This window comes from Orycteropus afer, unplaced genomic scaffold (assembly GCF_000298275.1).
Source record: "Orycteropus afer afer isolate SDZICR_OR568_19922 unplaced genomic scaffold, OryAfe1.0 scaffold00027, whole genome shotgun sequence".
Classification (NCBI taxonomy): domain Eukaryota; kingdom Metazoa; phylum Chordata; class Mammalia; order Tubulidentata; family Orycteropodidae; genus Orycteropus; species Orycteropus afer.
The window spans coordinates 8329754-8344209 of record NW_006921614.1 but is presented as its reverse complement, the minus strand read 5'-3'; the positions used below and the strand labels follow the sequence as shown (position 1 = coordinate 8344209).

Sequence of the window (14456 nt, the reverse complement as noted above, 5' to 3'; positions counted from 1 at the left end):
ATATACAAAAACAAACTCAAGCTGAATCAAAGACCTGATTTATGTAAAACATAAAACCATTTGAAGGCCATCAAAGAAAATACAGGGACAAACGTAAGGACCCTAATTCAGGGTATAAATACACTATTGAACATAACTAAAAATACACAGATACCAGAAGACAAAACAGATGACTGAGATTTCCTAACAATTAGACATTTTGTACATCAGAAGATTTCACCAAGAGAGTAAAAGGAGAACTCACAGACTGGAGGGAAAAAAATGTTAGCAACAAACATATCGGATGAGGGGCTAATCTTCAAAATTCATAAAAAACTTCAACAACTTAACAACAAAAAGACAAATAATCCAATTTTAAAATGGGCAGAGAACATGAACAGACACTTCACTAAAGATATTCAGGCAGCTAACAAACACATGAAGAAAGCTAGTGATCGTTAGCCAGTGGAGAGATGCAAATTAATACAACAATGAGATATCATCTCACCCCAGCACTAACAGCAAAATTCAAAAAAACAGAAAACAACAAATTATGTGAAGAGTAGAGAGACTGAAACCCTCATACACTGCTTGTGAGACTGTAAAATGGTGCAACCATCGTGGAAACCGGTATGGTGCTTCCTTAATATCCTATGATCCAGCAATCCCACTACTAGATATATCTGAAAAAGAAAAAACCAAACCCACTGTCATCAAGTCAATTATGACTCATAGTGACACCCACTGAGTTTACAAGGCAGTAAAACTTTACAAAAGTAGATTGCCTCATCTTCCTTCCACAGATTGGCTGTTGGGTTTGAATCACCAACTTCCTGGTTAGCAGTAAAATGCCTTAGGCACTGCACCACCAGAGCTCCTTACTAGGTATATATTCTAGAGAAGTAAGAGCTGTGACATAAACACTTATATGCATATCCATGCTCATCATGCCTCTATTCACAATAGCAAAAATATGGAAATAATCTAAATGCCCATCATGGAGATATAGATCAACAAACTATGGTACAATAGAACACTACACAACTTTAAAGAACAATGATGAATCTGCAAAACATCTGATAACGTGGATGAATTTAGAGGCCATTATGGCATAGTGCCTACTAAGGCATTTGACTGCTAACCAGAAGACTGGGGGTTCAATCCCACCAGCCACTCCTCGGAAGGAAGACTGGGCAATCTACTTCCATAGAGACACCTCCTCAGACACCCAAGGAGGGGTCCCTATGAGTCAGAATCGACTCGATAGCAGTGAGTTTGGTTTCTTTTTTGGATGCTGAGTGAAGTTAGTCAATCAGAAAAGGACAAATATTATATGAGATTACTAATGCAAAAAGTCAAAAACAGGGTTTCACCAAAAAAGTAATATTCTTTGGTGGTTACCAGGGGTGGGTGGGAAAGGAAGCATAAACCACTAACTAGAGGGTAGACATGTATTAACTTGGGTAAAAAACAAAAACAAAAACAAATCAGTTGGATTTGTAAATACTAGCAAAGAGAAATCTAGAAGAAAAGTTAGGGAAACAATTCTGTTTAGAGTTGCTTTAAGAGAATAAAATACCTAGGAATAAATTTAATCAGGGATGTAAAAGACTTGTTGTTGTTGTTGTTGTTATGTGCCGTCGAGTCGGAGCCAACTCATAGTGACCCCCTCCTTGGGTTTCCAAGGCGGTATCACTGCAGAAGGAGTAAAAGACTTAGACAATGAAAATTATAAAACATTGCTGAAAGAGATTAAAGAAGGCTTAAATAAATAGAAAGACGTCCCATGTTCACGGACTAGAAGACTTAACATTGTTAATATGTCAATACTATCCAAAGCAATTTATAGATCAAAATCCTAATAGCTTTCTTTACAGAAATGGAAAAAAAATCAATGCTCAACTTCATGTGGAATGGAAGAGGTCCTAGATACCTAAAGCAACTTTGAAGGAGAAGAACAAAGTAAGAAGACTCACACTTTTTGATTTTAAAACATATTATACAGCTGTAAGGAGCTCTGGTAGTGTAGTGCCTAAAGCATCTGACGGCTAATCAGAACACTGGTGGTTCAAACCCACCAGCCACTCCTTGGAAGGAAGTTTGGGCAATCTATTTCCATAGTGATACTGCCTCGGAAACTCAAGGAGTCGCTATGAGTTGGATACGACTCTGCAGCAGTGGGTTTGGTTTTGATTTTTGGTTTATACAGCTATAGTAATCTAACTAAACTGATACTTGTATAACGAGACACAGACAAACCAATGAAACAGAACTGAGAGTCCAGAAATAAACCCACGTATCTTTTGACAAGGATGCAAAGTCCATTCAGGAGAAGGAAGAGTCTATTCAATAAATGGTATTGGGAAAAATGGGTTTCTACTTGCATGAGAATGAATCAGGATCCATGCCTCACACTATATACACATAAAAAACTCAAAATGGACTGAAGATCTAAATGTGAAAACTAAAACAATTAAATTTGTAGAAGAATAAATAGGGGCAAGGCAGTCAGGTCTAGTTTTTAAAAATTATCATTAACAACAAAAACACAAACAGCAAAGACAAAATAAACAGGACCTCATAAAAATGAAAACTTTTGTTCATCAAAAAGATCTTACACCAAAAAGTGAAAAGAATTCATAGTAAACATTAACACTAGTTATCATAGGTGGTGATGGGAAATTTTGTTTCTTTTTGCTTATCTGTATTTGAGTTTCTTTCTACAATAAATGTGTTGTATTTGTATAATAAAAAAGAAGAATTGAAAAAAAAGTGAAAAGACAAGCTACTAATTGGGAAAAAATGATATATATGATAATCCACTGCCATCAAATGGATTCTGACTCATAACAACCCTATAGGGCAGAGTAGAACTCCACAATAGGGTTTCCAAAGCTGCAAATCTTTACGTATGTAGACTGCCACATCTTTCTCCTGTGGAGTGGCTGGTGGGTTCTAATTGCCAACTTTTTGATTAGCAGCTCAATGCTTTAACCGTACTGCCACAACTCCTTCTACATGGTAAGAAACAAATAATCAAAATTTATATAAAGCTTTGACAATGTAAAAACAAAACGACAACCCAATCATAAAATGGACAAAGGACTTGAATAGACATTTCACCCTAGAGAATATTCAAATGAAAAGATGCTCAACATCATTAGCCATCAGCTAGACGGAAATCAAAACATCAATGAGTTACTATTTCACTTCCACCAGGATGGATAAGGAGTTCTGGTGGGATAGTGGTTAAAGATTCAGTTGCTAACCAAAAGGCAAGGAGTTCGAACACACCAGGCGCTTCACAGGAGAAAGATGAGGCAGTCTGCTTCCTTAAAGATTTATAGCCTTGGAAACCCCATGAGATGGTTCTACTCTGTCGTACAGGGTTGATATGAGTTGGAACAGATTCAACAGCAGTGGATTGGATTGAGAAGGATGGCTAAGATAACAAACAAACAGACAAAATGGAAAATAACAAATGTTTGGGAGGATATGGGGAAAATTGGAACCCTTATCCATTGCTGATGGGAATGCAAAATGGTACAACTGTTGTGGAAAAAGTGTGACAGTTCCTCAAAAACCTGAAAATAGAACTACCAGCAATCCAAATTCAAGAAATACACCTATGCAACTTGAAAGCAGTGATGTAAGCAGACATATGTACACCAACATTCAATGAATGCAGCACTCAAAAAACTAACTCACAGCTGTTGAGTCAATTGGACTTATAACACCCCCTTGAGTTTCCGAGGCAGTAACTCTACAAATGTAGATCGCCCAATCTTCCTTCTGAGGAGTGTCCAGTGGGTTTGAACCGCCAGCCTTCTGGTTAGCAGTCAACTGCCTTAAGCTCTATGCCACCTTTTTTTTTTTTTTTTAACTTTTTATCGTGATTTGGGTGAAATTTTACAAAGCAGATTCATTTTACATTTGTACTGTTCACAACAGCCAAAAGATGGAAACAACCTAAATGCTCATCAACTAAAGAATGGATAAACAAAATGTGGTACATAAATGCAATACTACCCAGCCAGAAAAAGAAATGGAGTCCTGATCCATACTATAGCACTGATGGAGCTTGAAGATATAATGCTGAGGGAAATGTCAATCACAAAAGGACAAATATTGTATGACTTCATTTATATAAAAGATTAGAAAGGAAAATTTATAGAGATCAAAGTTTATCAGTGGTTACCAGGGTGGGAGTGGAATGAAGGAGGGTTTATTGCTTATGGAACACTGAGTTTTGGTTTACAGTTGGAAACATTAATAAGGATAAGGGTTGTACAACTCATTAATGTAATTACTGTCAATATGTTGTACACATGTAAAAAGTTGGATTGGTAAATGCTGTATTGATACATGATGAATATATTTACAACAACAACAAAAAGAGCAGCTGCTGAGGGTGTTAATGTACAACCAAACACTTCATGGGATTTGTTGGGATGTTTAGGGTCATGGTTTCATCAGATATCCCAGTTAATTGGTCTAATTGTGTTTACTACTTCTGTTCTATAATGTAGTGTGTTGCATGGTGTCTGCAGTCTTAGAACCTTGCAAGTGGCCATCCAAGGTACAATAATTGGTCTCTATTCACCTGGAGCAACAGAGGAAGAAGGGAAGTCAGGAATAGGAGGAGGAAATAGAATTTATGGCTAATTGCCTCCATGAACAACTGCCTCCTTTGCCATGAGATGAAGAACTGGATGGTACCTGCTACTATTACTGAATGTCTTGATCCAAGATTTTATACAAGAATCCTGATCAAAAGGGTAAAATTGCAAAACAGTATGCCAAATTCCTATGGAATCCAAATTTTCTGGACCCATGAAGTCTAGGTGAACTCCTGACACTATCGCCCTAAGAGAATTTTAAACCTTATATCAAGAATATCCCTGATGTTAACTAATCAGTTTAACTTAATTAGGAAAGAACATCTGCCTTGAGCAATGTGCTCTTTTAAGAACTATCTATATAGAATCAAACTGACAACAGTAACGCAAAAAATTAGATGAGAAACTTGGGGGCAGTGAGTTTATGTTAACGGGGGAGAAACAATTCAGAAAAGGGAGGTGAGAATGGTTGCACAACTTGAATGTAATTAATGTCACTGAATTGTACATGTAGAAATTATTGAATTGGTGTATGTTGTTATTTATATTCTAAATAACTACAAAATAAAATAAATTAAAAAGAAAGACCTAACAATATACATTTTTAAAAAGAAAGCTGAGCCTCAGTTTTCTCATCTATAAGTAGAGACCATAACACCTACCTCACGAGGATTAAACTTGGTAAGATTTGTAAAAGTGCCCGAAAAGCAGCAAGTGTCTACATCACTAAAAAAGGAATACCAGGAGTTCCGGTAAGATGGCAGAATAGGCAGAAAGACTGCACAGACCATCTTCAACAAAGAAAAGGGGAACCAATTAATACAGAGAAGATAATCCTGGAGCCCTGAGCTTTGAAGGAAAGGATATAGAAGTGGACTAAACTCCAAGTAGTAGAAGAAAATTCACATGAAAACACCAAAAAAGGAGACATATGGAGCTGTGGTCTGGCAGCGATCCTGAAGCAGACAACTTGGATGTTGCTGAGAGGTTTGAGGACCTAAGAATTAACCTAAAAATTGGCCCTGCCAGCCAGGGGCTGCAAGGATTGCACTGGTAGCTGGTGAATAAGAGAGGAAGCATTGAAGAGGAAAGCAGGCTGAGCTGTGAACTTTTGGCTGTCCGGAGGGTGCAGCCATTTTGAATGTTTACAAGCTGCTTGACCATTTTGGATATTTAAAGTGACAGCATTCTCCCAGATTCTGGGGACTAAAGAACAGGATCCACTTGCTGGGAACCGCAAGAACATTCCAAATGCCAGTGAATGGAAAGGTGTGATATTTCCCTTGTTACTCTTACATCCCACACACCCTCTTGATGAATGGAAGTGCGGCCATCCCTCATTCCCACCCACCTTCTGGACCAGCAGAAATTCCATCACAGTCTGTGTGCTCTAACGGAGTCTAGGTGTTCAATTCCACCCTGCCCCCAGATTCCCCCCCCTTTTTTTTATCAGTTTCTTTTTGCTTGTTTTAAAATTATTACTATTATTATTGTCCTTTTTATTATTATTCTTTATTCTTCCCTTCTGAGATTCAAGTTTCCAGCTTTTTCTCTCTTCCCTGTTCCTGGTTCCCATTTTTTTCTTTCTCGTGGTTAACCTCATTCCTTGTTTTACTTTTTGCATTTTTCCCATTCTTTTCTTCAATATTCTCCTACTCTACCTTTATTCTCATATTGCCCTCTCCCCAGATATTGCGGGGTTTTTTTCTTTTATTTTTTTGGTTATTGTTCCTGTGTGATTACATGCTATGTTTTTTGTCCACTTGCTTTTACTTTGTTGATGGTTATTTGTTATTTTTGTCTAACTGACTGGGAGACAGCAATAATGCCCATACGCCACAACTACCCCCACACCTCCTGCAGCTTCACTTACAGAGTGAGAACCACCACTTCCTTCTCTACCAACTGGCCAACAATAAACAACCACCAGGAAAAACCTGACTCACCCTTAACTGCTCTTCACAAACAGTTAACAGAGTTCTAAATACAACAACGTCACAATGTCTCAGAGACAACAGACCATCATAACCCACACAAGCAAGATAAAGCAGTAGAAATAAGGGAACAGGTTATAGATCCAGAACACATCCCTGAGGAAGAAGCACTCCCTGTTAAGGAATTCAAAAGAATTATACTTAGGTATCTTCAAAGGACTGAGAGATAGATCAAGAAAAAACACTGACAAAATAAAGGAAAATACAGACAAAACCCTAGAACAATTTCAGAAGAAAATAAAAGGACAAAATGACAAAATAAATGAAAAATTAGAAATGATTCAAAATCTACAGATAGAAATCCAAAAGATTAATACTATACTAAATTTTCAGAAATAGAAAACACATTGAAAGGGCAAAGGAGTAGAATGGATGCAATGGAAGACAGAATTAGAGACTGAAGACAAATACTTGAAAACGTCTTGAGAAAGGGATCAATCAGAAAAAGATCAAAACATATGAAAAAAGCCTAAGGTACATGTGTGATATCATCAAAAGGAATAACCTATGTGTCATTCGAATTGCAGAACAGGAAGAGAAAAATAAAACCACTGAGAAAATTGTCCAAGATTTGTTAGAAGAAAACTTCCTTGATATGACAAAAGATGAGAATATATCCATTTAGGAAGTCCAATGAACCCCGAACAGGATAGACACCAAAAGAAAATCATCTAGACATATCATCATCAAGCCCATCAAAACCAAAGATGAAGAAAGAATCCTGAAAGCAGCATAGGAAAAACAAAAAGTTACTTACAACGGACAGCCAGTAAGAATAAGCTCTGATTTTTCAGCAGAAACCATGCAAGCGAGATGGCACATATAAAACCCTGAAAGAGAAAAATTTCGATCCAAGAATGATATATCCGGCAAAATTGTTCCTCAAATAAGATAGTGAAATTAGGAGATTTCCAGATAAGCAGAAACTAAAGGAATTTTTTAAAACCAGACCAACCTTACAGGAGATACTAAAGGGAGTCCTTTGAACAGGATACCAATAATAGCAGACAACCACCGACCATTAATACACAAGATGATGTAACCCAAAAACCACAGCTATGGACATATCCAAGTAAAGTAAGCTTACAAAATTGTAAACAGGGAACCAGATACATCAATTGGCAATTAAGGACAACTACAAACCAGAAGAGGGAAAGTAATGTGTAGTTACAGAACTTCTAAATGGTGAGGAAGTCAAGAGAGTTGCAAGACAGAATGGACTGTTCTAAACTCGGGGAAAAAATTACAAATCACAGGGTAACCTCAAAGAAAAATGATAAACCTGCACATCACAATAAAAAAGAGGACAAGCACAAACATTCAGCAAATAATAAAACAACAGCAACAAAGGAAATGATAACACAATTCATAAACATAATGAGCCCAGCACAGAAAATAATATGGAACAAAGAAACCAGGAACACCATGAAAAAACACGTAACAAAATGATAGCAACCAATCCATACTTTTCAATAATTACACTGAATGTTAATGGATTAAATGCACCACTCAAGAGATAGAGAGTTGCAGAAACAGCCTAAGAGAAACTAGATGAATGGGAACTTCTAAAAATTAAATTTACATTTACAATAACCACCCAAACCACTTAAAAAGCTGGAATTAGAAATACCATTTGACCCACCTATTCCATTACTAGGTATATATCCTAAAGAACTGAGAGTCAGGACAAAAACAGACATATGCACACCCATGTTTGTTGCAGCACTATTTAGAATAGCCAAAAGATGGAAACAACCAAGGTGTCCATCAACTGAAGAATGGATAATCAAACTATGGTACATATACACAATGGAATACTGTTGTTGTTGTTGTTGTTATGTGCCGTTGAGTCGGACTCGACTCATAGCGACCCCTCCTTGGGTTTCTGAGGCAGTATCACTACTCGACTCATAGCGACCCCTCCTTGGGTTTCCGAGGCAGTATCACTACGGAAGTAGATTGCCCCATCTTCCTTCCGAGGAGTTGCTGGTGGATTTGAACCACCAGCCCTCTGGTTAGCAGTCAATTGCCTTTAGCCACTATGCTACCAGAGCTCCCAATGGAATACTATGCAACCCAAAAGAATAATGCAGAATCTGCAAAACACCACATAACATGGATTAATTTGGAGGACATTATGCTGAGTGAAATAAGTCAAATCACAGAAGGACAAATATTGTATTAGTCCGTTATTATAAAAAGTCAAGGAAAGGTTTATATATGGAAGGAAATTTTCTTTGTTGGTTACCAAGAGTGGGAGGAGAGGGGAAGGAACACTGTTAGACAGGTGGAGGTAAGTAGTGATTTGTGTGAATAGAAGGGTAATGTACCAAATATTAGTGATCAACAAGGTAGCAGTGAGGAAGAGGAAGACATAGAGTGGTACGTGGGAGGTACAGACAACAAAGATGAACCCTTCTGCACATACAGTACTATGTTGTCAGTGAAGGCAAACACGGATATATGGGTGGATAGATGGGTGGACAGGCTGAACTATTAGGTATGTCTATGCAAGGGGGAGTGTGCCCAAGACCATGTATAGGGTTGGCAGACAATGTTTCTACAAGTGTATTACTATATTCTGTAAGAATTACAAGTATATAGTAGAGCTGACAAGGGACAAGGTTGTAGTCAACTCTTTGGCACAGACAGCTACCAGGAGCGAGTAGTTGGACCTGTGGGCTCGGGACCATAGCCACAGGGGGCATCAGGCTCAACTGGCATAACATACTTCATGAAACATTGTTCCACCTCCTACTTTGCTGAGTAGCAACTGGGATCTTAAATGCTTGCAAGCAGCCCTCTAGATGCAACGACGAGTCTCTCCTTGTCCACAGCAAAGAAGAATGAAGAAAAACAAAGATTCATGGAAACAATTAGTTCAAGCAACTGGTACACCATGCAGTCCTCAGCCTATACTACTATGAGACCAGAAGAACTAGATGGTGCCCAGCTACCACTGTCAACCTCTCAGAGGGTGATCTATGTAGGAGATCTTGGATAGAATGGGAGAACAATGTGGAACAAAACTCAAAATCATTTGGGAAAAAAAGGGGGGGACCAGGTTTGCTGGTCTTATAGAGCCAGATGGAACCACTGAGACTAAGGCCCCTAGCTGTCCTTCAGGTCTGGAATTGAACCCATACCTGTGGCTTTCTGCCAAACAAGAGACAGGCATATGAGATGAACATTTACACTAGGTAGATACACTCCTTGGAGAAAATAATCATGGGAGAATAGAAGAGCTGTGTGTGCACAGGGATACAGCTCAGGGGGCAGGAGAGCATGGAGTGAAGTACACAGGGAAGAGGTAACTATGGGGAGGAAGTAGAAGGGGAACTGTTGCATTGTGGTAAATTGTAGTCAATGTCATGAGACAAAGTGTATGTGAATTGCTGTAGGGAAAGTGAATTTTCTTTGTAAACTTTCACCCAAATCACAATTTAAAAAAAAAAAAAAGAAAGAAAAACAAATAGAGGAGGGAAAAAAAAAAGGAATACCAAAGTTTAATGCAGATGAAAAAATAATGTCTGTAAGATCTTGTTGCCCTGCTTTTTAAGCAGTCCCAGTAGCATCAGAATGAAAGCAGCTACCAGACATAGAATTCTTCATAGTTCTGTTGGAGAGGACAAGCGTAGGGGCTGACAACAAGGGAAGTAAGGACTACTGTACAGGGAGCTCAATTGGGGTGACTTATGTACTGAGACCAGACCCCCTTAAAAAAAGTCTGTTGCCATCAATTCCTACTCCTGGTGACCCCATGTGTGTCAAAGTAGAACTGTGCTCCATAGAGTTTTCAAAGGGTGATTTTTCAGAAGTAGATCACCAGGTCTTTCTTCCAAGGTATCTCAGGTGGACTCAAACCTCTACCCTTTTCCTTAGCAGCCATCTGTACAACTTAGGGACTCCTATAAAAACTTTCTGAAATACAGTGCCAAACAAATGGCCGTCAGGGGCCTAGGAAGCCCAAAGAACCAGAAGAGAGCAATCAGCCCAGTAGATATGACTAGGAATGGGATAAGGAAAGAAGGATTAGAGCCACAAAATCTAAGACACCACATCACAATGAATACTTGGCTCTGTGAACTGCAGCTGTGGTGACCAGAGGAGAGTATCCTTTGAGATAGCTCAAGACACAGTGGCCTCGGCAGTCACATACCCAACAGCAGTGAACTGAACAGACAGAGTGCCAGATGTTCTACATTAATCCTTCCTCCATTAGGATGACTATTACCCTCATGTTGCTAAATCTCATCCAACACTGTGGAAAAGTGTAGTCAGAAACCAGCATCTAAAGGAAAAGAGTGTGATGAAAATACTGGGGTGGAGGAGAGTGTTGCGGGCACCTGGCCACACTGACAGTCACCACAGTCCATAACTGAAACAAGAGAAGAACCCTAGTACTACCATGTGTTTTACCTATAGTTCCCCACCTTCCCAGATTAAGACATCAGTTTTCCTTACCTTTCTTTACAAAGGTGTTGATGAATTCATGTGAAATCAATTCATGAAGAGGTAAATTCTTCACAAAGTAATAGGGTCCAATTTCCATTACCAGGCTTTTCAGCTCTTTCGATAGTATCCCACATTCAGGAATCAAAAACGAAACCTATTGGAATGTATAATATAAACATGATCTTATTTTCATGTAGATTAACATCTGAATTGTTAGGGATGAAATAAGTTCATGAAAGTTACTAACTACTCCTACACAGTTTTCCCTAGAACACAAATATGGGCCAAAAAAAAAAAATGCGTAAGTTAATTTACAAATCCTAGGGAAAGAGAAATCTGACAACTAAAGTTTGTTTCTGCATTCAAACATACAGTATAGGAGAGTCCAAGCAGAGAAGTTTAACAAAACTTTTATCTTTTGCAAATGAGCAATATATTTTATTTCCTGTTTAGTACTTTAATTCATTTTCAAGGACATATAATCTATAAGCTGCTGTTGAGTAAGTTCCCACTTAAGGTGGTCCCATATGTTAGAGAAGAACTGCATAAAAACTCCACAGTTTTCTTGGCTGTAACTGTTACGGAAGCAGATTGCCTGGTCTTTCTTCCACAGCATCACTGAATGAGTTTGAACTACCAAATTGTTTGTACCACCCAGGACCATCTAAGGACCTATACAATTAGATATACTGGGATTTGTTTACCCTGGCAATATCCTCAAAAGAACTGTAACCTAAAGTATAAGGAATTTAAGCACATCCAATTATTAAAATGATGATGTTGTTGTTGTTGTTATGTGCCATGGAGTCAGACCCGACTCATAGCGACCCCTCCTTGGGTTTCTGAGGCAATATCACTACAGAAGTGGATTGCCCAACCTTCCTTCTGAGGAGTGGCTGGTGGGTTTGAACTGCCAACCTTCTGGTTAGCAGTCAAGCCCCTTAGGCACTACGCCACCAGAGCTCCCTATTAAAATGATACATAGAAGCAAAAGTGCTCCTGGATGTTTCCATTTTCTACACTAAACAGACCATGCTATTTTTGATGAGCTTTCCACCCAAAGCAGAGATGTTAGAACCTGAAAGGTTTCAAATGTTGCCAAGTTCAGGTGCTCCACAACTTGAAAACCTCTCTGCCTAAGCTGTAACTACAGTCTGTCCCTGAGGGATCAGGGTCAACATCTCTGAGAAACTGTCCAGTCAGGCCTAAATTGTGACTTAAAAAAAATAAAGAAAAAACTCACTGCCCCACTGCCCTTGAGTGGGATCCAACTCATAGCAACCCCTCCTTGGGTTTCCCAGGTGGTACGTCCACAGAAGTAGATTGCCTAACCTTTCAAGGAGTGGCTGGTGGGTTTGAACCGCCAGCCTTGTGGTTAGTAGTCAAATGCCTTAGGCACTACATCACCGTTGTTGTTGTTATGTGCCCTCGAGTTGGATCCCACTCATAGCGATGCCTCCTTGGGTTTCCGAGACAGTGTCACTACGGAAGTAAATTGCCCAACCTTCCTTCCAAGGAGTGGCTCGTGGATTTGACCCGCCAGCCTTCAAGTTTGCAGTCAAATGCCTTAGGCACTATACCACTAGAGCTCCTTACATCACCATTAGGTTGATTAAATTTTTTTTTTTAACTTTTGTTGTGATTTGGGTGAAAGTTTACAGAGCAAATTCATTTTTCATGCAGCAGTCCACATAAGCTCTGTCTCATGACATTGACTGCAATTTCCCACAATGCAACAGCTCTCTTCCCACTTCTTCCCCATAGTTAACCTCTTCCCTGTGTCCTTCCCTCCCATATACTCCTGCCGCCCCACAAGGCTGCCTCCCTGTGCATACATAGCCCTTCTATGTTCTCCCATGATTGAGCTCTCCAATGAGTACCTAATATAAATGTTCAGCTCATATGCCTGTCTTTTGTTTGGCTGACAGCCACAGGAATGGGTTCCATTCCAGACCTGAAGGGCAGCTGGTGGCCAAAGTCTCAGGGGTTCCATCAGATCAGCAAACCTGGCTCCCCTTTTTAAAAATGATTTTGAGTTTTGTTCCACACTGTTCTCCCATAGGTTGATTAAATTTAAAATGCAAAATGTTTAAACCATTATTACCCAAAAGTTGACTTTTTGGAGGCTTCACTTAAATGAGTTGGTGAGAAGGGCCCACTAGTCAGTGCCTGGGAACTGGAATGGTTCTCCTCTACTTTCGGCAGATCCTCTAAGAATTAACCTCACCAGCGCCTCAACGACCACATCTGTGGAAATGTTACCCCAAGAGCATGACATTTTCGTGATGCAACGATGTTACCATCCGTAACAGCTCTAAAGTTGCGCCTGTGAGCCAACGACAGGGAATTTCTCCCCAAGAGCTGCGGAAATGGTGCACTGTGGCTGGAGAAAACTGAGAGGCAGGTACAACTGACAGTTTCTCATACATCATCAATCCGGTTCTCATAGACAGTTTATAAAAGCAAGTCGCTTCTATAATCGAACTGGGCCTGATTAAAAGATCCACAGATATGCGGCTGTGAGAAAAAAATCAAGCTGCTGAGAGAAACAGCGGTGGGCAGGAGGAAGTCGGACGCCAGATGTTGGGTAAAAGCGAGTAGCACGTGGCCAACACGCGGCTGCACAGTGCAGGCATCACACGCTTGGAACTCCCTGCTTCTGAGGCCTCTCACATCGCTCCTGGTGTGTCGACTCCGCCAGGGAGGATTGGGTAACCACAAGGTACACACCATGATAGTGGCCCTACCCACGCTCCCAAATCGGGTTCCAGTCTCAGGCCCGGTGCACCCTAGGAGTTGTAGTCCTCCCAGGTCTGCAATACGCCAGTTCAGGAACGACTGCGGGACTACGCTTCCCAGAATGCCGTGCAAGGGACCCAAGCCTCACCATCCCGCCCGGTCCAGGCGTGCATCAAAGACAGGTTCGCTTGGTCGAGCAAAGCCCATCTCTCCCCGAGCCTCTCCGTCGTTTGCGGCCTGTGGCTGGACTAGAGCCAAACCGGCCCAGGGACGACACGACTTACTCTGTAATTGTGATAGTGAGTTTCCATGAGCTGCCGGTGGCGCGACTTGTTGTGGCCGAAGTTGGATTTCTCGCAGACCAGCAAGTGCCGCGGCACCTCCCTCAGCCTGCGCACAGTAGCCATACTCTACCTAATTTCGGGTAGGCGGCCATCCAGGAGCTCGCTGCACCCCACCCCTCCGCTCGCCCCGCCCCCTCGCCTCTGCCAGCCCTCTCCTCTTCTGTTCCACCCCTTCCCTCCTTCCATTCCGCTCCTTCTATCGGCATCTGAACCCGCCCGGCCTGTGCTTCTCTCCGCCCCACTGCTCCGCCCAGCCCCGCCTCGCGGAAGCGCTCAGTGCTGCGGGGCAGCGCACGTGGCTACTTTACCCCGCGGGTGGGGACTGG

General features: G+C 40.7%; 1 protein-coding gene across 1 annotated transcript in view; it reads right to left on the bottom strand.

The window, feature by feature from the left end:
- Positions 1-14193, bottom strand: part of RPP40 (ribonuclease P/MRP subunit p40) — a 42475-nt gene extending 28282 nt beyond the window's left edge. The window contains exons 1-2 of the mRNA XM_007935349.2: positions 14071-14193; positions 11057-11201 (exon numbers count right to left, since the gene is read on the bottom strand). Coding sequence (XP_007933540.1) covers positions 11057-11201; positions 14071-14193 — 268 coding nt within the window. The remainder of the gene's footprint in view (positions 1-11056; positions 11202-14070) is intronic.
- Between the last annotated feature and the right edge of the window lie 263 nt (positions 14194-14456).